This window comes from Caloenas nicobarica, chromosome 2 (assembly GCF_036013445.1).
Source record: "Caloenas nicobarica isolate bCalNic1 chromosome 2, bCalNic1.hap1, whole genome shotgun sequence".
Lineage (NCBI taxonomy): Eukaryota > Metazoa > Chordata > Aves > Columbiformes > Columbidae > Caloenas > Caloenas nicobarica.
In genome coordinates this window covers 16,730,007-16,756,821 of record NC_088246.1, presented here as the reverse complement: position 1 = coordinate 16,756,821, position 26,815 = coordinate 16,730,007, and the positions used below count along the sequence as shown (strand labels likewise).

Sequence of the window (26,815 nt, the reverse complement as noted above, 5' to 3'; positions counted from 1 at the left end):
GCAATTGCAAATAGAAAAAAATGTAGTTGCTTCCACTTCAAATTCTGGACAATGCACACTTGGCGAAGTGGTCTTTGCAGAATATTTAACATTCAGAGCACTTTAAAAATGTTTATAGAATTAATATGATAGCTTGTTTCACAGTTTATTGCCTTTCAATTTAATTAATGTGCTGTGCCTTTATTTTCATGAACTGTCATTTGTAATTGAGTAATTAGAAAACAAAAAGAGAGGTGGGGAGGGAAGATTGGGAGAAACAATGGGAGCATGTGTTGAGATCTCAAAAGTTACCTGAAGTTCTGTTTTCTGTAGTAGTGCAGGGAAAGCAAAACCTGAATGGTTTCTTCAGAAAGATTCAGAAGGGGACACACCTTCACTTATCAGCTGGCCCTCCAGGTATCAAAAAATGTAGCTGTGTGGCTAACAATCAGATTACAAACCTCCCCTTTCTTTCCCTTTACTGTGTCTTCCTTTAACACTTGCCTTTAATTTTCTTTTAACAGCAGCAAGTTAGGAAGTGTTGTTTCTTGTGGATAAACAGCTGTTGAAGCTTTTTTTAAGCATCTGCTTTTATAATAATTTATGACCAATTGGTATTTTCATGAAGTACAAATGCCTTTAGCTTCTTCCATAGCTACTTTCATTCTGGCTTCCACTGTTTTTTATAATTTCTTATTTTATCCTACCTTGTACTCTGCAAACCAGCAGATTTTCACACCATGCACCAATCCATGTTAGCATTCCCTACAAATAATTCTTTGAATTCCAAACGAGATGGTACGAGAGAAGTAAAAAAAGAAAAAAAAAAATTATATATATATATATATAAAAAAGTAAAGCAAGATCTTGATCAGAGCTACAAGCAGCTGCTTTCTCCTGGTTTGGTAACATATACAGGTAGACCACCATGAGAAGCATTGCAGGAAGACTCTTTTCCATGTTCCTGATTAAAATAATTCTTATAACCCGGTACTAACATCAATGTGGGTGTTCTGGAGAATGCTTGGTACACATAGTTTAAAGAATCACTTTTTCAGACTGAACACACTTTCTGTGCTTAAGTAACTTAGAGAAGTTTCCCTGCTAAGTGCACCAACCCTCAGAGATAAGAAACAGCAAAGGATTAGAAAGGTTGGTGTTTCAGCTAACTTTGGATGTCCCGAATTGTTCTCTCAGAAATTCATTTGCCTTTTTTTCTAAATCTCGCTTTTTAAAATAATGTAACGTCCAAAAAATCTGTTGGTAACAAGCCTGGAATTGCACATACTTTGAGCTGGATTACTTACTTTCAAATAAAGAGCTAGTGTCATACTGTGCTTGAGTTTCTCTCCTTCCTCAGTATTAAAATAATTTTTATACCCATTTGGGAGGGGAGGAGGCACAGCGCTTTCGTTTTTAATGTTGTGTATGCAGTGTTTACAAACACTCGCCCTGTAAGCTGTCCGAACACTCGGCGTGGCTGTAAAACTGCTGCACATTGACGCGCGTCGTCCTAGAGCAAAGGCTGTGTCGGGCTGCGCCTGCCTGGCCTCGCAGAGTTGTCTAAAGGTAGAACACAACTCTGGTTTGTGTGGATGTTACACGGATCTAGAGGCGTTTCTAGAGAATACACTGAAGTAAGGTAACTTTGGGGAACATTCCTGTAAGTTTTGCATGTGTGTAATGAAACATTTTAAAACAGAATGCCTGGTTTGGTTTTTTCCCCTTCCCCCCCCAGCTCCTTTTTTTTTTTTTTAATTAATTCTTTCTTCCCAGCAAGCCCTCTGAAGAGCAACAGCCATACCATAGTTTCACTTTGGGCTTTAAGGCTTGCACTTTCAACATTTTTTTTCTTACTTACTGAAACAGGTTACACTACATGTAACATTTTAGATCTCTTATATGACACACAAAAGCACAAGTAAAAAAGTCTCTGGCAAAGCATCTGAAGGGATAGATAGAGATAACAAGGTGTCTTTTCATCCCTTTCCCCACTGCAACAGCATCTCGATATGACATGAGCTGCCCAGTGTTCAGACAGCTTCGAAAATCTGACTACATACACAATTACTGGTGGAATTTGCAATTTCAGGCTGAACCAAACACCTTGATAGTATAAAAAGCAGTTTTGATCATCTTGTTTGTTTGAGACTATGGGTATGTGCTGTTTGACAAACACAGTTGTGACCTCATGGGAACAAGCTGTACATTTTCAGAGCTTGCTCAGTTACCTTCTCAGGAGCCGTGCATGTTCCAGGGCCTGTGGATCAGCTGAATGTTTTTGAGCAATGTTACAGCTAAGATTCGGGAGGGAGGAAGGGGTTGCATCATAAGATTGCTTTCTTTCATGCTTTTGCTTTTTATTTTAATATGATATTGCTGTCTATACCCACAGTAGGTGACTGTGTTCGTTCCCAGATTGGGTATTGCTGTTCACAGCTTTAATCCTTTTTCTTTCTTAAAGAGTAAAAGTTAGAGAAAAACTGGTGAAAGAGGAAAGTGCTCGTGGAAGCCCTGAACTTGCCACAGACACAGTATCTCAGAGAAAATCCCATCCAGTGCCAGCCCACTACATGCCTCTTCAGACAGAAACATCTGCCTTTGATAGGGTTATAAATCAGCCCGTCAGTTCAGTCCGCCAGCCAATACATGGCTATATTCAGCCTGCTGGCGTTGCTCACACAGCTCAGCTGATGGCAACAGAAGAACAAGCAAACAGCTCTGTTGGCAACCACCTCCCACCAGACAGCGTTAGCCTCTTGACAAAATCGTCAGCTGCCACTGCATCAGAGAGTGAAAAGAAAGAGGCACTTGGTTATGGAGCAAAGCCTGATGAAGAAGAGTCCTTGGAGGGCGAGCAGGCTTCCAAAGGCAGAAGACCAATTTTGCCATCCGAGATCCGCAAGCAAGGGAAGAACCATGAAGGCCTCTTTGGAGAACTGGATACCGCGGTGGGGAGTTCCTCTTTCGCAAGCAAGCTGAAAGTTAACTCCGAAGTTCAGCGAGAGCTGGAGAGCAGTAAGAGGCAGGCTCCTGAGCAGCCGTTCAAGACCCCTGAGAACATAGAAAGGAGTGAAGCTGTTATGTACATACAGAGTGGGTCTGTATCGCAGCCGGCCAAGGCCAAAGCTCCTGTTTGGAAAGTGTCAACAGCAAAGCATAAAGTCCTGACTCGCTCAATGTCTGACTATACTGTGGCTTCTAAGTTAGAAGCTTTTAAAAGTAAGGAGAGCATGGAAGCAAATGCACCCAACGGTGAGATTGGCATGGTTGACACAAAAGTCTCTGTTGCCCAGCTCCGTAATGTCTTTCTGGAGACTGCTAATGCCAACAAGAAAACGGAACTGTAGGTGACGTTTCAGACATATTTTCGTGTGAAACTTGCACGTCCTTGGCAAAAATTACACACACTCAACATCAGTTGTGTTCGGCACTTAAAGCACACAGCTTAGCTCTCACCAGTGTGTATTGGAGGCTGAGATGGTTTGAATCCCGCTTTTGTGCTTCTGCTCGCTAGTGCAAGTTGTGATGTGGGGTAGCTGGAATGTGTACGTCTGCGCATGTTACCGGAGGAGCATGCAGAGTGATATCTAGTGAATTGTTGAGATGCTTACATCTATGCTTTACTTCTTTCTTCTATTTTCTTTTCTTTGCGCTTTCTATCATGTGGCTTAAAAGTGAATCTCGGTTTGAGATGTCAACGGCAGGTAGTGATTTGTCTGCCAATGGTGACCGTGAAAGAGGGAAACGAAAGCCGAGGCGCTATTTTTCTCCTGGTGAAAATAGAAAGACTTCTGAGAGATTTAAAACCCAACCTATAACATCAGCAGAACGAAAGGAGACAGATAGGTAGGCACGTACATAGCTCTGTGTAGCATTCTGGTGCAGGTGGACCTGAAACAGCTTGTGAAGAGACTTTGTTCATTTATTAACATAAATATTTTGCAAGGTTATTGTTTATCTTTAAAAACAATCAAGTGTTTGTTATAGCTTCTTGTAAAATAAAAACCAAAACAGTGCCAACAAAACCAATTTGTTGTAAATCCCCCCCATGTAAAATGATGAACAGTGAATCATCACAAAGTATTATAGTTGACTGGTTCTGTCTAATGATAAATGCTTTTGTCTGGTTTTGTATGAACAGTTTCCATCTACTCTGCTTTATCATTTACCTTTTTTTTTTGTAAACAACCAAAGCTACATATTTTATGTTAAAAGAGCTGGCAGCAAATCTTAGACTTTTATCATCTGCAAGATGAACTGGAAATCGTTTTCCTTTACTGTATTTAAATTTGGCTGCAGTTGCTTGCCTTTCTGCCTTATTGAGGGATGTCAGAGTGGAAACTGTTGAAACTTGAAAAATAGATAAAGTTTCCCCATTCTTAAGGCTTCTGAAGTCCTGCTACTTCAGATGCAGTTTGAATTTAATTTTTGCTGTCTTGTTTCCAACTAATTTTTTTCTGTTTGATACTTTTTCACTAGGTCAATCTTGAGTGCAGAAATACCAACTGCTGAAGGTATGTTACTAAACTACTTTCTAAGGAAGAAATGGGACCAAGTGTGTTTTGTTTTGTTTTAACTGAAAAGCTATTTGATAAAGCAAACAAAATCCAACTGAAAATACCTATCTTTACCTATAATGTATTGAAGTACCACTTTTCCATGAGCCATGTCTACTACAGACTTGATTTCAAATTCATTTATGTCCAAATGTCTGACTATGAATACCTAACTCCATATGGGAGGCAAAGGGGGAATGGCTTGACATCTTTCAACACAGGTTGGTTTTGATTTTGTTTTGGTTTGGTTGATTGGGGTTTGTTTTGTTTTGTTGGGGGGGGGGGGGGGGGGTTTGGTTTTTTTTGGTGTTGTATTTTCTTTTTCTGATTTATACAATAAATAAGCTACTTAGTGGAAAAAAAATACACATTTTAATGGGTGATCTAGGACTAATAACTAAAAAAGCCTTTACTATAGCGTGGAACTGATGTTGGTAACATTTTGTACCTAAGGAAGTCACAAGATGCTGGTTGTTAAATTATATAATTCAGCCTGCCATCTTGCTTCTCTTTCCCTCTTGTCAAGTCTGGCACAAATTAAGTAGCTAATCTCATGAGTACCTAAATTTAGATTTAATGCCTTATGCTATTTAAAAGCTGAGTATTCTCTGCAGCTTTGAGATGCTGGCTCTTGGATCAGGAGGATGCTGATTTCAGCTCCTAAGGATACCAGCTGAGCCTCTGAAAAATGGGGCCAGAAGGTGGCAATCAGAATGACGAGCTTCCAGGAGAGACCATCTTGTATGGTCAACTAGTAGAAAACAGATGTTCTATACAGCAGGATGAATACCGAGCTTTAAAACAGTCTTTAATTATTTTCTTAGCCTATGTGTTATCTAGTATAATAAGTTTGATTATTCATGGAAGGTTGTTTGCATAACTTGAAAGCATATGAACTGTCCTGAAGACAAGTCTTTTGTTTTCAAATCCTCTTAAGAATTTTCCTCTGATGTAATACATGTAAATACAAGTAAAGTTTACACAGTTGGCTTCATGATAAGTCTTTTGTTAAAAGGGAGTAACAGCCATCTTATTTGCTGGTGATGCTTCTTGTCTTAGTAAAACGTAATTTTTGAAGAGTTCACAAAACGTTTAGTCAAAAAAACCCCAAACCTTGCACTTAAGCTTAATTCATTACATTCAGCCTCCATTTTTTTCCTTTGTGTAGATGAAGAAAAATTGGATGACCGAGCCAAACTAAGCGTAGCTGCAAAGAGGCTGCTTTTTAGAGTAAGTATTACATTTTCTTAATAGAAAGTTGAGTTAAACATTTCAAATACAAGATGCTGAAGAAGCCAAAGTGCATTAGAATGAAATGTAATGCAGTTAACCAAGTCCAAGCTACATAACTTTTTTTTTTGCTTTCTCTTACCTGCCTATACAGTAGACCTGTTGCTGTAAAGCCTTCTTTAAGGATGTCATTTGGAGAGATGTGTAGTTAGTTTTAATTTCATGACGCCTACTGTGCAGTTACACCTTGCTTCTAATTCAAAGATGGCTATTTGGGAAATTTACTACTTTGCATGCAAGAAAGCTAAAAAGAAAGTAGTGGTTTAGAACTTTTCTTCCATGATTTTAATTATGAAATATGTCCTCTTAGGAAATGGAAAAATCATTTGAAATGAAAAATATTCCTAAGCCACCTACAAGAAGTTCAGCAGTAGAGAGAAGACTGCGGCGTTTGCAGGATAGATCGCACACACAACCAATTACCAGTGAGGAAGTGGTCATTGCAGCTACGTAAGTCTTGTACATGTATTGGCTCTAACTTTGGTTCCAGCTTTTAAATCTGGGAATAAGTTCCATATATGTGGTGTTTACAACTTTGTAGCATGAAAAACATTTATTGTTAAGGGCCAACTTCCTTGAGAACCACAGGGGAAGCTATATTGAAATTCCTTTTTAGAAGTAGAGGGACTAGTGAAGCATAACTTGTATAATCTGTAATTTGATAGAAAGCTTATGAACCTGTAGATTAGGTAAGTGGGGTTAGTCACAGCATTGGTTTGTAACTGAAATGAAAAAGCTACTTTGCGCTGAGGGAAATCTGCACCGTTTCTTATGGAATGTATTTGTATTGCGGAAAACCTTTCGCACTCTGAAATCTCAAACATACTTTTTGGAAATGCATTTCTTTCACTCTGGTCATACATCATGAAATTTTCCTGAAAAAAAGGAAGTAATTTGGGGGGAAAATTAAACAAAGGTGAATGGGTGTTCATCTAATGATCTACTAAAAGATAGCTTATGTTGTGGGTAACGAGTAACTTCGAGACAACTTGTTTGCTCCTCTAGGTGTTTAGTTCATTCAAAGTGTTTGAAGCTATTTTGCAAAGGTCACGGCAGATAACTCAGTTAATTAAAAATCATTGCTGTTTGTTTTTTTCTGTTTTGTTTTGGTTTTGGTCTTTTCTGTAGTTAACACTTCATGTATTGCTTTTCTTAATGCTTTTTTCTTCTCTCTCCCTGTGAATTTTCCCTCCTTGGCAATTCTTTAAAGTGAATCTACCCCTGCTTCACGTTCTGTGAATAGCCACACAGTAGTGACAAGAGTACCTAGTCCCACTGTAGTTAAGAGCACTGTACAACCTACCAGGTACTGGGGGGGATAAACATGCATGTTACATGGAGCACAAGATTCCTCAATAGCAGATGCGTCTTTAAAGTCTTGAATGCCCTTTCAATGTGTCAAGTCAAGAGTATTTAAAACATTCATCAGCTTCATTTATGTTTGCATGGTAAAACACTGCAGCTTTTTTTGTCAAGCATCTGTTTTCAGGACCTTTCTAACCACACTTACCTGTTCTAGAGGCATATTCTTCTCTGTGAAAGAAAGTAATTTGCATGTGAGCAAACCTAGCAGAACCCTCTTTGCTTTTGTACTTTTTTTTTTAATACAGTAATGTCATCTTGAGATGAAAATAGCGAAGCTGGGTGCTTGATTTCACAAGCAGTACATATCGTCTTTGTCTGTCTCTACATACATTTTTTTTAGCTTGCAAAATTAAAGGAAAGATAAGAAATTGCACCACCTATAGGTAAAGTTGCAGAATACTGTTTGCCTGTTGCGAATGAGAGAATTTTAGCAGACACCACGACCGAATTAAAAAAAAAAAGAGAGAGAATACTACTAATTCCATAAATGTGGTTGAATATATTGTTGTAGAGACAAATGCAGTTATAGCTTTTATGAATGAATGTGGCTACCTTCAGCATTGGTCAATCAATCTTCAAAATTAATGGAGTATATTTCAAAACTATTTGTTGTTCTTGAGTTATTCCAGATAACTCAAAACAAAAGACAGTCTGAATTCTGTTCCACTTCAAATTATAAGAGGCATTACAATTTATGCTAACCTAAAAACAACACTAACTTGAAGTTTAAATCCATCTTTAAAATGTTTTTACCATTTCTGCTACACAAATGATTGCTAATAAAATTGAATTTTATGTAAATGGCACTGTAGGACCCATGTTTGTTCTACAGCAGGCGTGTTAAATGTCTCTCCGTAGCTCCGTATTTTGTGTGAAGAGATTTGTCTGAAAAGTCTCTCTTCAGTCTGGAGTTCCCCTTTTAAAAAAAAGTGTTGTGTCCAAATCAAATGAATTTGTGAATGAAAATTTAATTTTTTTTAATTCTTCAACTGTTGAATTAGAATTCGTCATGCCAATGTTGAACCACTGCATAACCACTTAAGCTGCTGTATTACATTGGCTATTGTGCTTCACATGCAGTTCTGCTTCTATCAGGTTGAGATTTTAAAACTCCATAATGGCTCCTTCAAAACTCATTTCCAGTTCTCTTTTTTTCAGCTTGCAGGCATCAGCACACAAAAAAATTTTAGCAAAAGAGGAGATAAGAGCAGCCAAAGAGGCAATGGCGCAAGATCAGTCCGATGAACCAGATTCTTCCACCTTAAGTTTGGCAGAAAAAATGGCTTTGTTTAACAAACTGTCTCAACCAGTATCCAGGGCCATCTCCACAAGGAGTCGAGGAGATATTAGGCACAGGAGAATGAATGCTCGTTACCAAACTCAGCCAGTCACTCTTGGGGAAGTTGAGCAGGTAAGTACAATCTCAGCTCTTTTTCATTTGTTTCTTTTTATTGGAGAAAACAGCTTCAGAGTAAGATGCCATAACAGCTGGCCTTCTCTTTGCTCTGAGCTACACACTGCGGTCATGACATATTCACAGGAAAAAACTTGTCAGGAAGCCGTCTTCTGACATTGAGGAACAACATCCTCTAAAATGTTCAACTTCATTGGTGTGTTTTTCTTTTTTGAGTAATTCAAGAGTATATCATCTTCCTGACTGGTGCATGCTGTACCTTTCACAGTGTCTATCTTTTCCGGTAGAATATTACATGTCTTCTAAAAGTAAATTCCTGACCAAAGGGGTAAAACCTGTGACATATATCATTGTGCTTTAGATGTATTTTCAGGGAATCTTGGAGCTTTGTCATGTGCAACTTTCAGACTCTTTCCTGAAAGCACTATGTATTTCCATTTTTAGTCAGGACATATTCTGTCTTTTCCTCTAGGAGGGGGCATTGATTTTTTTTTTTTTTTTTTCCCTAAAGCAGGATACTTTTTAAATTCAGAAAGCCATGATCAAAATGAAATTATTTAATACGTGCAGTGGAATTGGGCTTCCTGTTCTGGAATCCTTCATATAATTGGAACTGCAAAGGAATGCCTTTTGTGTGAAGTCTGAGCATAAAATGAGCCAGCAGTGGTCTTTCAGAGCTGATGGTCGCAATAGCAGAAACATCAGTCCCTTAGTATTACAGCTTTAAAAGAAATCACTTTCACAGTGAAGCACAACTGCTATACATGTTGTATTTCTAGGGATTTGTATCAATCTGAGTGTTAGAAAGTTCCTACCCTTCTATTTCTGTATGCTTCACTTATGATTATACATTTTCCATATTATAACAATAGAATAGTGAGAAGGCAGGATTCCCCTAACCATATTGGTGCAAAACTGTGCAGATATATAATTGTACTTTATGCCTACTTTGCTTAGGCATGAAGTAGTAGTAAATATTTGGCAAATTTATTTCAGCAAGATTTCCACACTTTACATAGTCCTCTTTCTATTCATTTTCCGCATGCCAGCCACTGTGACAGCCTGGCCTCTTTAATGGTTGTGTCACTAACTTGTTTGGGGACCAGGAAGGTGACCCACAGAAATGGGCTGAAGCAGATAGGGAAGAAGCCAGTGACAGTCACATTGGTTTGTCAGACTTTTACAGAACAAATTTACTCTTCAAGCGGGGAAATGCAGAGGAAACACATTTTGTCATCTCTTTCTGAACCTTGCAAAAGAAATCAGAGTTGATTCTGAACCAAGTTCAATGGGAATGTGTTTTCAAAAAGCCTTTCTATAGTAAACTGTTCATTTGGAGTGTTGGGATGTTTTGAGATGCAGTTACAGTTTTTCTAGGAAGAAACAAAAGGAAGATATCAAAATAGATAACTACAGGTTACGTTACCAAAATACATAGTTGTAAATATCTTGTAATTAAAGCTGAAATCCCTTTGCTGATCTCCTCTAATTTTCTAATTCTGATAGATGCAATGGAAAAAGAGTAAACTGGTAACTATTTTCTTAATCTTTCTTTGGAATCTTTGAACTAGCGTAGTAGTCTTAGCTCTCTGCTTTTCTATTTGTTTAATGAATGACTGTGTTGTCCATGCTTTATGGGATTTGCATGTGCATTTAAAGTTTTCAGTTGATTTCCTCCTACTGGTGTGATTTTGTCTATTCCTTTTGCATGCTGTTCACTAACCCTGCAGTTTAAGAAAACAACAAAAAAAGCCAAACAAAAAACCTCTTGCGATGTGTATGAAGGCATGTTTGTCAGTCTCTTTCATAGCTTTTGTCTCCTTTGAGGAAGACAAAGCCAAGCTCTGAATGTCAGAAAAGTTTTGCATCTTAACTGTCTCTAGGAAAACTTCATAGAATTGTTATGTTAGAAGAATAGAAAAGATAACTCTTCCACTGTAGAGGCAGGCAAAGCAAACTTGGAGTGTGTTTTTAATATGCCTCTTAGATTCAAATACTTTGCTCAGAGATGTACATGAGAGCCAATGTTAGTATTTGAAAAAGTCAGAGACTGACAGTCTCGTGTGAAGGTGATTTATGTGGCAGAAGCACCAGGAATGTCCGCGCTGTGCAGGACAGCACAGAGCAGAGTTTCTGGTGCTGAGCTACCTCCAGAGCTGGCAGCTGCATAAACCGTATCAGGGCAGAGCTGTGCCAAAGCTAATTAGCCCTGCTGAGATGCAGAGTTGATTAGCCTGGGCACATGGCATGTCATCCAGCATCTGGAACCTGAACGGATTTCTTTCCCCAGTGCTGCACAGTACCACATCAGTATGGAACTTTTCATGGAGCTCTGACACAACGTCATGTTGCATGCTACACGTACACCTTTTCTTACTAAAGATGCTGCTGTTCACATGCAGTTGTTTCTTCCCTGGGTGGAATAATCCATCTGCAGACAAATTATGGGAGCGTTGTTGCTCCCCTCATCTGTTTCTAATCTACGCTTACAGAGCACTATATTCGTATGGAAGCACACCTCCGAAGAACTGATGTGACTAGACTTTTCAGGAATTGATGATTTCAGAGCTTTTAAGTCTTCTTTTTTTTGTTCATAGGTACAAAGTGAAAGTGAAAAAATTACTCCCCTGCCAGCTGCAGTTGCAACGTCAGTTTCAACGATGGCATCTGCCCTTTCTCCGCTGCGTGCTGGAGACCTGCATATGAAGCCAGCTGGTGATGGAAGCGTGAATGCTGTCGCTAGAGCCGATTTGAGATTCCACTCTTCAGCTGAAAAGTCAGACTCTTCAGGAAAACGCACACAGAAGTCAGAACAGTGGCAGCCTTCAATGGAAGCACTAGAAAGCAACAGAACATCAAAGAGGCATGAAGAAGAGAGAAAGAGGTTTCTAGCACATGAAGGTAATGAAATTACAAAGTACAGCTCCTTTGAGGAAGAAACCGCACATCCTGTTCCTGAAAAAACAGGAGACTACCATAAAGAGGCAACGTGCAGCTTCCGGAGGAAGGGCAGCGTGGACCTGTTTAGTTCACAAGCGCTTTTTCAGCGTCTTGAACAGAAGGAAATCAATACTCACATGCAAGGGAAATGGGAAGTCAAAGGAGCACAGTCCTTTGAAGAAAAGATGGATTTTGAAAGTGTTATGAAAAGCAAGATTTTGCAAAGAGGTGCAGCGTATACTTGCTTTTGGTGTAGTCTTGTTCAGCAAACAAAGGTGTTTCTCTAGTTTTAAAAATATTCATTTCAAGCATTATCAAGGCTGGTTATTTTTCCTTTTTTTTAACACAGCTTAAAGATAGAGAAATAGCTGTGAAATCTTAAGTTTTACAACCATAGTTTTCTCTTTGTTATTCGTTCATTTTTTCAGCCTTTAAAATTGGCTCAATTTTTTTCAGATTTTTTTTAACTCTCAAAGAAGTGGTATTATATGTTGAAGCTAAGATTCATCCTTTCCTCTTTCGCCCCTGCCTCTAAAATGCTGAACTTCCTTCTCTGGGTCAAGTGTCTGCTCTTAATTGTTGCCTTCTTGTGCATATAGAGTTATGTATTAACTACAGACGTACATATACAGCTAGTAGTGGATAATTTTGAGATAACTAATTTTGCAAAACCGCTCTTATTTTCTCTTGAATGTGGTCAGGTAATTCCCAGAGCAATTAGATTTGTATATGCACAGCATAATTCAAACTTAATAGATGAACTCACCCATCTTTAAATGAAGTGCTTTGGAAATAATCAGTCAATTTGATCATTGCATAAAGCCTTCTACTCTGTTGAATTTAGAAGGATGATATATTAGTTTTCTGGTTTACTGTGATGGGGTACAGGACCACATTACCCTGTAATGGCAGAAGCACTTTTGTCTTCATCCTGTGAAGTTAACTTATTTTGAATCTGATGGTCTTTGAACAGATGTAGGGAGGAAGGTATAGTTCTGCCTGTATTCCTCAAAAGCAGTGTCCATTCTATCCAATTAACTCTCAGTGACTGCAGGGGAGATAGAGTGGGATAAAACAGAAGCAGTTGTGTATCGGAAGAGTGTTGTGATTGTAAAATTTCAAAATGAAAAATGAAGATGGCTTATATTTTTTTAAAGACAACTGTAATGGTGCATTTATCTTTCATCAAGGCAGTTTTTCCTGTGGTGTAATTGCTGCTTGAAAAAAAACCCCAAAAACCAAAAAACACTCCCCCCCCAAAAAAACCCAAACCAAAACAAAACAAAAAAACCCACCAACAAAAAACCCCACAAAACAAAAAATCAAAAACCCCTCCCCAACACCCTTCTAGAAAATAATACCTTTATTAAGCTGTTAAATGTCCTCCTAGTATGCTACTTATGCATTAAACTGCTTTACAAATAAGTTAATTTCTTATTTAAATTTTGTCTGTTTCTCTTCCCCTACTGTTTATTCCCTTCTCACTTTCATCTGTCCATTTGTTTTCCTGTTGGTGTGTGATGACAGGAGCAGCAGTTTGTGCCTCAAGTTCAAAATTGGGTATTGAACATGTGAACTTCAGTAAAAAATGGCCAGTCTAAGCAGCAGATAATATTGCTTGATTAATCTTTGTACTCTAACTCAGCCAGAAGTTTTTTCCTCTGTTGGGATGGCATGTGATTTGAATGTTAAAAAATTTGCTCCTTCAGTATTAGTAATGTAAAATATGTCTGAGAATAGTGTTAACTCTAATTCAGCACTTCTCTTTTCAATGGGCAGATCACACTGAACCTACTTCTGAACTCATCAGCACGTCAGCAATGAGGACAGTTTCACAAACTGCAGCTGTGGCATCCTGTAGACTGCAGGACCTCTCCGAACAATTGGAAGGCAAATTTTATAAGAATTCCTGTGAGATGTTTTCCATTGGAGACAACAAAGCACAAACAACTGAGGATGATAATTCAAGCAAAACAATGTCAATTAAGGAAAGGTACTTTAATTTCACTTTTAAAAAAACCTCTATAAATACAGTTGTTAGACTGATGGTGTAAAAAGTTTTAAACCTGTTTCTGAAAAAGCTAAGCAGTGATTATTAGGCTTTATTAGATGTTGAAAACTAACAGCAGAAACATGCAGCTAATCTGCCTGACATGCTTTTAAAGCAAATGGTGGTGAATGAGAATTACTGTTCAAGTGAACGTGATAATCTGATTTTGAAAGAGCCACCTGAAAAACCAATAAGTAGATCAGAAAACAAAAGTTGTAAAAATAGTTTTTCTAGTTACGTTTATACTGATATACTCAATACAATTCCCCGGTTCTGCTTTCAATTACAACAGGCATAATGGGAATATTTTTTTTGATAGCTAGTTTTTAGTTGGTCTATGGGAGTAGTCTCTTTCAAATGAACCGACTACAGGGAGTCAGGGATAGACTGTGTTCTTTCCCTCTTTACTTCAGAAATACGTGGTTGCCATTTTGACTTCTGAGAACTTACTGGAGGGATTTTAAAAGGGTTGGACAGGTTTGTGGCAGTATTAGAAATATTTTTTCCAACCCAAGATCATTCTGATCTGAACCAAAATGTTAAGTGTTCTGCACTTGTGCAGATAGCAGGAGTTCACAGCTAGAGCTGCAATAGCTGCTGTAGTACTTGTAAAAGTCATTGTAATTTAGTTATAACTTTAAGAGTATGAACTCAGATGCAAACTGTAAAAGGATCTGGTAGCAGTCCAGTGAGTAAAATTGCGATTATTTGCTCTGGGTTGACAAATGGGCCTATTTTTACTTCAGTTCTCTACAGTGAAAGCAGAACCAATATATAAAATAGCTGCTCAATTAAACTTCCACTGTGTAAAGTGTTCCCACAATTCGTGAAATGGGTGTGATATTAGGAACTCCAAACCTTTTTTTTTTTTTTTTAAACATGGTTCCAAAGCGTACTTATTAAATTCATGTATTTCTAAGACATATGTAAGTCATCCTCATTTGTAGAGCATCCCCACTCCCTGTTATTCCCTGAACATAAAGATGGGGTGCAGGGGCAGCTACAACAGCTGTGCAGTCTTAGTCCCCCTTCTGAAGGATGTATTTACTTGTTCAGTTTATTGTTGTTGTTTTCCTTAAAGCAACCTTCATCGCCCCCCGTCCCGCTTCTGTAAATATGTCAGCTGTCTGGTTAAATAAGGTTTAAGACAAGTAACTTCTGGTTTATAGGTGGTAAATGATCCTGGTGAGGAAAAAGAGGTTGGAAGGAAGATCCAAGTATTAGCAGCTGTTTCGGTCCTAAATTTAATGTTTCAGTTGAGTTGATCTCTTGAGGAACTGGTTTTAATGACTGTCGGTCGCACTCAAAATCTGGAACAGCTTTCGTTAGGCCTCCAAGACTGTCCAGTCAGTCCCAAAACTGACAAAGGAAAATACCTGCTGTCTTGTCAGGAATTTGTACATTCTGATTCTGCAAACATCTGTAAATGGCAGAGCTGGTACCAAACTGTTTTAGCTTTCCAAAATACAATAGTCTACTTCTTGGCCCAGAATTAAAAAATTACAACCAGTCATTTTCTTTTACTTGGCTATAGCTGATGCCAAATATTCATAAACCTCAAAGAACGTTTCTGCTGAAGATTAACAACTACACTTTGGATTTTTTTTCTTTCCTTTTTCATTCATTAACTTCATCTTCCACCCAGTGCATTTTTCTGGCTGTGTCAGACATTCTTTCACCTTATGGAAGAACAGCTTTTCCACAGATGTGATAATATTTGGGCAGGATGCATGCATGCTGGTCAGGATGAAAGTGATTTTCCACAAACACTTAATTCACTGAACTAGTACTGTCCTTGCGAGTGCATACCTGGCATTTTCAGAATTACCTGTATTATACAGAAGAATGAAAATAATTATTTTTGAAGCAAGAAAAGACGGGTATCCTCTCTTCTTCTGCAAACACGCAGCTGGGAGGTGAGAGGGAGCAGAGGCTCATATCTGTGAGTAGTTTTGGCTGTGCATTGTTTCAGGCAGCCAGGGCCAATCCACTGATGTGTTGTATATAAGTGGTGGAAACCTTTTTTAATTGTCTTGCCTTCAGGAAGAGGAATGTCTTGGAGGACTTCACATAGAGCATCAATTGCGTGTACCTACCTTTTGCATTTATGGAGACCAAAGTTGCTAGAAGGCCACCCTATCAGCTCCACGTTAGAAGTCAGCTGCATGCCACGATTACCATTTAAAAAAACTACCAATAACTAATTTCTGGTGGAGGTCTTACCATCATTCCTTCCTTCTCAGAAAGAGCCCAGCCTAAACTTGATGTTCAACCTTTTTTTATGTATGGACACCAGAGCAAGACTTATGCAGACTAGTCCCCACTATAGTGAATTTATGCACTCTTTAACAGTTGGTTTCCTTTCTGTTATTACTTATTTCATATATACCTCCAGGATTTATGATTTAGCTGAAATGAACTGGTCAAGTGTAGCCAGCCAGTGGAGTACTTGTGAAAGCCAAGCCTGTGTCCAGTTTAATCTGTCTCAAGGATAACACTAGCAGCTAAGATACTGAAATATTGCTGCAGAAGAAAGATGTGTCATTTTTGACATTTTTTGCCAGGACTTTTTCCAAGACCTTTCATAAAATGCTCGTTGTTTAGGCAAAGCCGTTGTTGAAATTTATTTTTTAAATTTCTCTTCATTATTAATCCAACATTTTGCCTTCAGCTGTGAAATATTTTGCTTTGAACCCATCCTGAAACCTCTGGGATGGTGATCATTGTGTATCTTGATGGCAGATATTCTATCTCAGTAGCAGGTGAATGAAGGACGTGGAGCAAGCTGTCAAAGATGGGCAGATACATAAAAAGCTTTTTTCTTTCAAGAAGAGTAACACAGATTTTTTTCAGGTTGGAAAATGAACTTATGGAGGCAGAAGCAGTATGTGAAAGTGAATAATGAATGATTATTCATTATTTATCAAAAATGGAGAATTAGAGGTATGCAATGAAACTACTAGGCAGCAAGCCTTAAACAAATCCAAGGATTATACCAAATAATTGCCTTATTTTTGCAGACTTTTCAAAGAATCCACTGCTGTCTCCTTTGAGTTAAGCTACTGAGCTAGTGGGCTTGCTTGTGTGAACCAATTCAGTAGTGCTTACATCTTCGTTCGAACAAAAAGGTTCGGAGTCAGGACAGTCCAAGTTTGTTGCCATTTCCATCATGCGAAGCAAATGCGTGGCTTTAGGTCGTACACAGCAGTGAAGTTTTCAATGGCATACAGGGTATACAGGTCTCTTTAAGTGGTGATTTCGTTGCTCAAAACAGACAAATGTGTGTTCCCAGTAGGAATGAGTTGTCTTGTTACTTACACAAGTGAAGAGTGGAGGGCTAGAATCCATTGTTACGACAGAGGAGAAAACAGAGTCTCCAGAGGCACAGAAGCATTCTCAGAATTATAGATTTTCTCTTCCTGATCAACAAAGCTGTTTGGGGCAAAGGTCTAGCACAAATACCCTGCAGGAATGTCAGGTTAAAAAAGAAAAAGAAAAAAAAAAGGGTTTTCTGCCTGCTATGCTGAGCAGCCATAGACATTTTTAAAAACAAACCCATCTTAGGCCAAAGCTGACCAAAGTGCCTTGCAGCTTCAGTTATCGCAGATCATTTCTAAGCAAAGCTGACCTGAGAGAACATAACTACTGAAGATTATTCAACTGCGTGGTGGCAATTCAGTCCCGTCTTGGTCTCCTCCACAGTTTCACACATGCATGGATGCACTCCAGAGGATTAGTTCTGGGCCGTGAAATCTTGTATACTTTCTGGAAACAATGACCATGGCCTCAACTCCTTATTGTGAGTCCTTCTCACCCTTACTCATCCCGTGCTGTGAGGTATGAAGCAACTAGGCAATGTGAAGCCTGCCAGCGCTGCCTGCCTGGGCAGGAGGAGAGGAAATAACTGCTTTCTTGAATACTAATATTCTTACTGCCATTGTATTCTGTGGATTTGCTGTTTTCTGCATTCTCGGTTTTTCTCAAATGACTGCCTTAGGACCAATTGGTCATCCTTGAATAGGTCAGCAGCATAGTTGCACCCCCCAGATTTTTGCAGGAAGCAGCTGCCTAATACTTGGCTTCTGGCTAGATCTATTCAGTCCTACCTGTTCCTTCTCCTCAGCGTTTCAAGACAAGACTTGCTGTGAGGGTATCAGTAATCATATCTCTAAGAAGGAATCTCTGTATCCTGTGGTCAAAATAGTTTAATGACTGAACCTGTTCAAATATTAACAGGGTTAAGGGTTTTGTATAATCCTTACTGAAATGACCTGGATTAAAGAAAGTTATGTAGTAAAACTTAATTCAACTAAAATAAAAATTACTTAGTGCAAACAGTTGCACAAGCAGGTATACATTTTATGGATTACTAAGAGTGATTTCTGAAAGCTAGAAAATTCATACAAATACTAATTTCTGAGGAAGATAAGTTGAAGATCTTGCCAGTGTAGCCCTCGTATTCCTAACTGACCTCCCCTGCTCCCAAAACTAATCACCTCAGGGTTTGTGCGGACAAACAGGTTCTAATTCTAGGAGAATAAATCTATATGCTGTCCCCACCAGACCCATGTAGAGTCTCTTTGTGCAATATTCAGAGTTTTGCTCAGGATTAGGAAATAGCACTTTTAAAAGATCCTACTTACCTGAGATTAATGGCAATCCACATTTTAAATGTAAGTCATCCTTTAAACAAGTTGAATCTTGCAGATAGATTTCACAACTGTAGTATAGTTAGCACCAAGTTACTAGTGCATTTGTACTACCGATTTGTGTCACAGCAATGCCTGAGCTCTGCAAGGAGATACTAAGTGATCGCTGGGAGTCTGATAGTAAACTCAGTCACTGGAGTTGTAGTGAAAGCAGTAAGTGCAGAGCTGTCATTCGATGTGCCTGATGCGACCTAATTGGTGGGTGCCTACTGAACAGACCTCTTCTTGAGTTTTAAAGAATTTTTTTTTTTTTGTTATGAGTACAATAAAGACCAAAGGTAGGATATGTCTTATTAACTTTGGACATCTAGAGCATAAGCATCCATAGCTGAGCTAGTCACTCTCTGTGCCTTACTGAGAGACAGGCAGGAAAAAAAATAGTGATTAATCTATTTATATGTCTACTCTAGGATGATCTGATCTGCATTGTACCTTGGTCACCCTTGACCATGTTGGCAGTTTCCACCAACTATACAAATTAACTGGAGTGCCTGTCTGAGATCTAGATGTCTGTGTTTTGACAGATGATTCCCATTCAACATGTTCAGTAAAGGCTTGGCATTTGTGAGCTTTGTATAAGTGTATGGAACGTAAATAACTATAGTTAATGGTAGAAAACTTAATTTCAAATTCTCTTGAATGCAGCATTAGTGATACAGTAAGGGTAGCTTTTGAGGATAATGGGAAATACAGTGTTTAAAGCTATCTCTTGGCACGGTTTTTCTTCTAGGTTGGCATTGCTGAAGAAGAGTGGTGAAGAAGATTGGAAGAGCAGGCTCAGCAAAAAGCAGGAGTATGCAAAAGTGTCTGTTACTGACCGTAGCGCACAGATACAAGAAGTTGAGCAGCTGTTGAAGAAGGTAACTCTATCCTTGTTTGGAAAAAAAATCTTGCTTGAAATGCTTCAGCTTTTTGAAGATGCATCCAACTAGACAGGCATGCCTAATGTTAGCTACTAGCTCCTGCTATTCCTCTTGTTGTCAAGTTTGTTTAACAAACAATTCTCCCAAAATAAGAGCTCTTTAAATGAGAATGTCCTCACTGTCTTGGGACATATAATATTGATTACAGTGTCTTTTCATCAGCAGATTATGAACCAGTAAGTGGACCTGTTAGGCTTCTGGAACATTTACAGGTATAATTATTTGAGCCTTTTTCCCCCCAGTGAAATTGGCTTAAAACTTTGTTAAGGTGTTTTCTTTAGTATGGGTGAGCTCGTACAAATTTCAGGTTCCTGAAGCTGTGTTTTCTCTGTGCATATACTTTTTTTTGAGCAGTAATTTTGGATCCTAGAAACACTGAGGAAATGCAGGTACCAGAGCGTTCATGAGCCATTTGGCTTTTAGTCATCTTGCATGATCTTTGGTGTTTGTAAACAGCCAAAACCATTTGGACAAAGATTTTATCTGTCTTGTCAGTGTTAGTGAATAGAGTGGTAAACGGTAGAAAGATGTAGCGGAAAGGGAAGTCTGCATTGTTAGCACACTCTGGCTATGTCTATAAATGAGTAAATGACGTTGCCCAGCAGGGGTGGGTCTGTAAAGCAGAATGATTACTGATGAGGACCTGTTATCCATGTCATACTCACTTGTTTTGCTTCAGTGAAGCTTTCCATCAGGCTAAATTTAGCCTGCTCCTGTGGCCTGACTGCCGTTATCCACCGTGGCGGTACATGGGAATCCAGGAGCGTGCTTCAGGGCTTAGTTTCATCCGAAAGACTGTGCGTTCTGCAATGTGAACCAAAGCACAGAAAGTGAGGATGACTGGGAGATTTGCTGGTTCAAACTGCAGGATTAAAGTAGACTTGCTTCCCTTCTGAGTCTAGTATTTTGAAAATGACAGTGTCAGGTAAAATAGACTATTTCAAAAGTCTTTCATTTTTGAAGGAGTTATTTTCACAGAGGACAAGTGAAGATAAAATTTGTGTTATAAATTTTACTAGTGGGGACAGTAATTTTGGGATCCAATTATTTAGTTGTGAAGATGCTGATTCTATCAATTAGTATAGGCAAACAATAACAAAGTCTTCTGTATAGGCAAACAATAACAAAGTCTTCTGTTCCATCAGTATATTATAAGTAAAGAGTTCTTACACAATCTCTTATCATTGAGGAAAAATCCATGCCTGAACATGTGACTCATCAATGGTTGTGTGTTAAGTGGACAGAGAAAGAAGCAGTTTGGTTTATGGGTTTTGTTTCGGTTTTGCCCTGTGGACTTGCTCTAAAATCCAGTTGCTAGTTTGAAAGATGGCCTAAAGCAAAAGTAGTTTCAGTGAAGAAAGCAAAATTGTGGTCACGTTTTTAACAGACTAGTCTCCCAAACGACAGCTGTTGAGGTCAGATAACAAATGTGCTCTAGCTAAAGACAATGGGGTTGAGAAAAAGCTTAAAGCAGTTGCCAAGATTTAGGCAGAGACAAAACCTTTGTTCTCTCTTCTCGCTCCCCAGCACCCGTATCCTCCCTGCTGTGTTACCATATGCAGCAACTTCACTCAGCACAGCACAAGTTAGGCTTTTAAAGCAAGCAAGAGAGCATGAAGTGCTTAAAAGGTACAAGCTTTGAAGTGGCAATGCTAGCAGTGGGGGTTTCTGTGACACTGGGTCACCCACTCTGTTGGTTCATGTTAGCTCTTGGCTATTTAAAGCCTAAATTAAAGGATTTGCATGTCTGTCAATGGGTGAAATCTTGGATGTATAAGAAAAAATGTTAGTCTTATTAGATACACAATTCCATGGACTGTATTGATATTTGTGATGCTGGTTCATTATGTGATACAAGATAAATAATGTAACGGTTCACTAAGTTGACCACACTGCTTCCAACACACCATGTTAGCTGCCCTTAGATCTGGAATACTATTACTGATAATTAATCAACGTTATGGCTATTATCCTTTAAGGACCATGAAGCAGTGTGCCACTGAAGTCTCTGTTTGTAGAAAAGCTTTGAGATTATGATGTACTTAAGAATCTTAGTGCTTTCTTTTGCTGGATTGCAGTAAAAGTGCAGGAATTGTATTGATTCCTGTGTTTTGAGCTAGTTAAAATACAGTTTGCACACATGGCAGTCATGCATTGACAGCAAGGGTGTGTAAATTTCTGTCATGGCCTGCTGGTTCAAAATAATGCCTGAAGCTTTTCATTACAGTACATCTCTCCTGTTAATGTAGTCAGGCATCTTTTTAGGTTTTCTTTTGTGCGTATGTCTCTTTTAAAAGGTTATCTAACTTGTTCTGGAGATTTGATTATTGAAGCATAGCTGTATAAAATAGAAGCTATTAGAGTACATTTAGATTTCTAATAACAAAAGAAGAAAGATTCATACTTTTAATAAAATAGCTACATTAAATAGTGCTGTTTGATCACTTCTAGTCAAAATGCTTCTGCACAGTGAGATATTTCTCACATGCTTCTGCATGGTGAGATATTTCTCCAAATGTGTTATTGTCATTTATATGTAGGCTAAACTGTAGGGGAAAAAAAAAAACCACCCCACACCAACAAAACACCAAACCAACACAAAAAACACACCTAAACCGAAAAACCCCCATAAAATTAATGGAAAAGCTAACACAGCAACCTCAAATGGGGAAAAAAGGGAAGAAGAAATTAGCTCAGAGATACAGATGAGGAGGGAAGATGAGATTTACTTGGAGATCCAGCCTCTGATTTGATGATTGCAGCACATGGGGGGAAAATTTGTTGGAAGCTGTGAGACTTCCTAAATTTTTTATGTGTACGGTAAAACATACTCGGACAATTCAAAGAATAGCTCTAATGTCAGGGGAACAACTGTACACTGAGGAATGTCTAACTTAAAAAAAAAAAAACCTTTTATTTGGGAAAAATATTTTGGATTTAGTATATTTGTATTCATCATCTTAGATTGGATGGAAGACTTCCAGTTTGGATTTTTTCATGGGTAGAAAAATTCATTAATTTAACAGTCTTTCCTTAATATTAAAATAGCAAGATTTGCTGGAATGGAAGTTCCTATTTTATGGTCAGCCATTTTTAACAGAGTCCCTGATTAATGTGATTACCAGCTGCATTGTAGTCATATTGAAGCAGTGAATTACATTTGAAATGCCCTTAATTCTTATAGCAAGTTCAAATTGCAGCTCAGCACTGGTGTTAAGGGCTAGGGCTGAGCAGTCAATTCAGAATTACTCAGAGATGAAGTGTGTAAAAATCTCGAAGTGGGTAAGCCCTTTAAAAGGGACCTTTAGGCAAAATGTTACTCTCTTGCTGTGGTTATAGTCTTATCCATTTCAAACACGGCATCCACCAAGTGCTCATATCCAGTTCTAATCAAAGCCGAAACTAATGAGTAGGCTTCATTTCAAGCCATTCCAACAAGCCGCGTTTACCCATATTCTGTGCAATGTTCCACATTTGCTTTAACCTATAGAAAGGAAGAAGAATTATAGATGATAAAGCCATGTCTAATCAGCTTTGGGTAAGCCCAGCTCTGAGGCAGGGTTTATTTGTAGGCTTTGTTTAGAATGGTGAGCTCACCTTTGCAGAGTGCTGAGGGCTTAGCAATTCCCTCCAGATGGCTTTTGAGTATCCCAGCTTTAGTAAGCGTTCTTTCCCTTCATCCAGAAAATTGATGGCTGCTTGTTTAGTAGGGTCTGATTAAACTTGCAGCAGAATTATTCATATTGTGGTTGGCATGGTTCATCAATTTAATGGTGCTTGATGTGAAAAGTGTATCTTCTGGCTGTGCTGTTTTGTTCTGTGTTGAGTTGTAGTGATGCTGTTACTAACTTGTTTAATTCCTGCATGGAATGGCTTTGGTAAACATGCTGTTGTATTATGACAACATTTTTGATCTCTGGCTTTCCAATAAGGAAAATATTTCTAGAAGACTAAAAGATTCAGATTTACTTCATTTTAAGAAGTTAGGAGAAGATGAGTTATTTCTCCCATCTCAATTTCTGATAGTCCAGTTCTTTTCTAATTCCTTTGCTTTGCTTCTGTCCTTGTCATAGGAACCTGTATATGCTTCTACTTACTCTCCCGTTACACCCGCTCTCCATAAATTTCATCCTTTTCTACCTATAAATCAGGTGAGCAAATTCTGCACAATTTAAATGCTCAACAATTTCAAGTAAGCACATTTTGACAGGTGGTTTTGGTTTTTATTGTGGTTTGGTTTTGTTTGTTTGTTTTTACATAGGAAATTAATAATCCTCTTAACTGATTAACCAGCTTAGTAAATGCTGCTTTAAAGAAACACAGTATTATGCTACTATGCTGTGTATTCTTCTTCAATATACATTTTGCTAGTGTTTCTCTTATGGTTGCTTTTCTGAACATTCTCTGTTAGACTATATAGATGAGAAAGTGAATGAAGGAGGCATTATTGCATTTGTTATAACACTGAAAACTTTCAAGTTCTTAAAAAGGGTGTATAAAAGGAGCAATATGTAACTGCATAGCATTTATTTTAGAATAAAATGCTGTGAACCCTGACTTCTCTGTAAGTAATGCACATATACAGTATAAGACATAAAATCATCTAGTTTATTGACTGTAAAAATACAAGCTGCTTTTGTTCAGAGGTGACTTTCCTGTAGTCCTTTTCCCTAGTCCCCGTCTAAAGGATTTTTGCCTTGGCACATCCTGCTTCTATTCTCTGACTGTCCCATCTTCCTGCTTCTCTCTCTCTTCCTTTAAGGTCTGTAGTACTAGTTTGAAAGAATCGAGCTCTCTGATTTCTGATGAACGTCATCCTTGGAGATGGAAGGTGAAATGCTGTATAACTTTCTATTTCATTATTGGAGGGAGGAGTAAGACAGAAAATTACATTCACATCTAAGATGCACATTCCCAAAGCACCTTGTGGCAACAGAGTTAACTTTGTGTTTCCTTGTAATAGAGTTCTGTGGTTTCAGTAAATGTTGAAGAAGCTTCATGTGAAGTACTTAAATCATGTCCATACCTCTGCAACTCCATCATAAACTCTTTGTAAAGCTTACTTATGAAGAATTCTTTGATAATTAGAAATATAAACTTCCTTCAGCTAGAGCTACATAACAAAGTTGTCTTCAAGCAGAAGTAGAATACTGGATCTGAGCAAACAGTCCCTGTTTCACATGATCAGAGGTAAAAAAAGCAAAGGCAGGAGCGGGCAAAGAAACAAGCTGAATTAAAACAGAAGAAAACAAGGAGAGTTCACTGGAAAGTCCCTATAGATCTATGCAAATTAATTCTGCTTTATTACACCTCCTTGTCCCTTGCCTCCCGTCTCAGATCTGTTTCTAGTACTACAAGGACTCCACTGGGTTCTTCATTCCCACATAAAATACAGTGTATGTCGCATGTGGGGAGCAAGCATTCTCACCAGCGTGCGTAATGGCAGTGAATCCAAGGGGCAGATACTCACTGCTAGAACAAGCATGATGGTTATGGCAGAGGCTACTGGATCGATATTAAAAATTTTTTACTCCTTGGGGGCTAGTAATTGAAATGTTTTGGTGTTACCTCTTTTCTGCAAGCTGTGGATTTAATATAGCTTTATTACTATTTACTTCAGAAAACCTATTCATTTTGTTGTGACATAGTTCACAACTCCATAATCTAGAAGGTAAATATATAATCTAACTTAATAATGTAGTATCCCTCCAGTAGCGAGAGGACGTCCTTCAATGGGGTGTTCATCCCATCTGTTGTAAAAGGGGAACACCCAAAATGTGTTTGTCTTTCTATTGACCATGGTGAGCTACATCCTGCCCTCTTAGAAAGGTGCTCCCTTCTAGCATAGTGGCAGGGTGCATACAGATTTGTTTGTTTGTTTTTCTGGAACGATTCTTTTGTTGTTTGCACCAAACAGGAGTTGAGTATGTTCTATTTTGCTCAAACCACTTTTGAACAGAAAATCATGTATTTGCATTTGAGTTTTCTCCTTATAACAAGACCCATATAAAGTTGCAGACGAAAACAATTGCATGAGCTTTTCCATACTTGTACAACTTTGGATGATTCTTGTGGTTTTTTTGTCTTAGGAGCCCAAACTAGAGAAGTTACTTGTATTAAAAAGCAAATAGATACGTTATGGATTCTTCTTTTATTTAATTTATATCATTGGTTTTAAAGAGATCCGTCTTTTGAAAAATACATTTTTTATGTTGTTTCTTGGTTTGGACTCCCCCAGGTAGGGGCAGTCTTGATCTTCAATGTTGAAAGCCATGAATTCTCTTATTCCTTGCATTAAAAAATGAAACCCAAAAAAACCAAACCATCATGCTAACAGACCACTCTCAGTTGCGTTCTTGTGAGCTAAATGGGGACAGAGCTTGGACTGGAAAACTGTGGGGTATGAAATGGAGCATTGCCTCGATGTGGGCCCTTCCGTAGCATGAACTGGTGCTGCGGGAGCGATGGAGTGGCTGTGCATACCCTTCAGAAACATGTTCCAGTGCTAGAAAAGACCAATATCATCATCCAACCTAGCCAAGCACTGGGAGTAAAGTAATCCCTGTTTCTGACTTTTCTTGCGTTGAGTCTGTAACTGCTTCTCAGACTTAAAACACATCTTTTAGAAAAATATAGTCTTTATTCTAAACTGTCAAATACAGAAAATTCACTGCAATATTAAGTAATTTTTCATGTGTAATGACTGTTGCTGGGTAAAACTTAACTCTTAACCCTCTCTTTGGTAAAAATAAGTACTCATTTAATATGAGGTAGATTTTTTTCAAATCTTGAAAAAATATTTTATCCCTTTCCTGAAACCTGTCAAAATTTTCAGCATCCTGCATTAGAAGTGTAGAAGCTAGAAACAGATAAGTTATTGCAGTACAGGTAATCCGTTCAGAACAACTGTTCCATGACATGGGAACATGTCCTATGTTCCATGTTCTTCTCCTCTTTTTCTGTCTTCCTAATTGGCTGGTTTTCACTTTTTTCCCTTTTCAAGTAACATTTTTCTTAGAAGCCTTGTTTACCAGATTTTTCTGATAACATTTTTTCTTACTCATCTATGTGATTATTTCTTCCTTATCTTCAACATTCTTCTGTATGTTGTTGTCATCCTGAGGATCTTCTCAGCTGAACTGTGTCTTTTTTTTCCACATGCATGAAAATATTTTGCTCAAAGTTGGGATGAATCAGATCACGGCATGGTTCTTTTCTCTCTTGAAATATTTTTTTGGTCAGTTAACTAGTTTGCAGCCTGTAAGCTGCACAGATATTTTTATACTGCTCAAAAAAACCTCAATGTCATCTGTGATTAAGAAAGAAATCAGGTAACTGTTAACATATTTAATCATCCTTGATCTCATCAAACTTGCCATTTTGATTAAACCTGTTTTCCATAATGCCATGTGGAATGGCATTAATTATGCGCTTCTGCTTTGATTTTTTTATTGATTGTCTTACGGCTGTCTTGCCATGAGTGACTGGAACAACACACAGCTTGTATGACCTGTGCCTGTATGCCTTAGTTCTACTTGTTCTAAATATTGTCCCCATCTGAGCTTTTATCAGTCCTACACATTTTC

The 26,815-nt window shown here is 38.3% G+C and overlaps 1 protein-coding gene across 14 annotated transcripts in view; it reads left to right on the top strand.

The window, feature by feature from the left end:
* The window catches only part of SVIL (supervillin), a 107,812-nt gene that overhangs the window by 54,315 nt on the left and 26,682 nt on the right, over window positions 1-26,815 (top strand). For 3 of the 14 annotated variants that reach the window (XM_065629712.1, XM_065629711.1, XM_065629721.1), the window contains 14 exons: window positions 313-396; window positions 2,444-3,325; window positions 3,658-3,828; window positions 4,462-4,496; window positions 5,707-5,768; window positions 6,139-6,278; window positions 7,039-7,134; window positions 8,352-8,604; window positions 10,114-10,137; window positions 11,205-11,508; window positions 13,327-13,540; window positions 19,037-19,166; window positions 23,303-23,380; window positions 23,992-24,060. In XM_065629712.1, the coding sequence (XP_065485784.1) occupies window positions 313-396; window positions 2,444-3,325; window positions 3,658-3,828; window positions 4,462-4,496; window positions 5,707-5,768; window positions 6,139-6,278; window positions 7,039-7,134; window positions 8,352-8,604; window positions 10,114-10,137; window positions 11,205-11,508; window positions 13,327-13,540; window positions 19,037-19,166; window positions 23,303-23,380; window positions 23,992-24,060 (2,542 nt within the window). The remainder of the gene's footprint in view (window positions 1-312; window positions 397-2,443; window positions 3,326-3,657; window positions 3,829-4,461; window positions 4,497-5,706; window positions 5,769-6,138; window positions 6,279-7,038; window positions 7,135-8,351; window positions 8,605-10,113; window positions 10,138-11,204; window positions 11,509-13,326; window positions 13,541-19,036; window positions 19,167-23,302; window positions 23,381-23,991; window positions 24,061-26,815) is intronic. The other 11 variants (XM_065629717.1, XM_065629716.1, XM_065629714.1 and 8 more) reach the window with 10 other exon arrangements.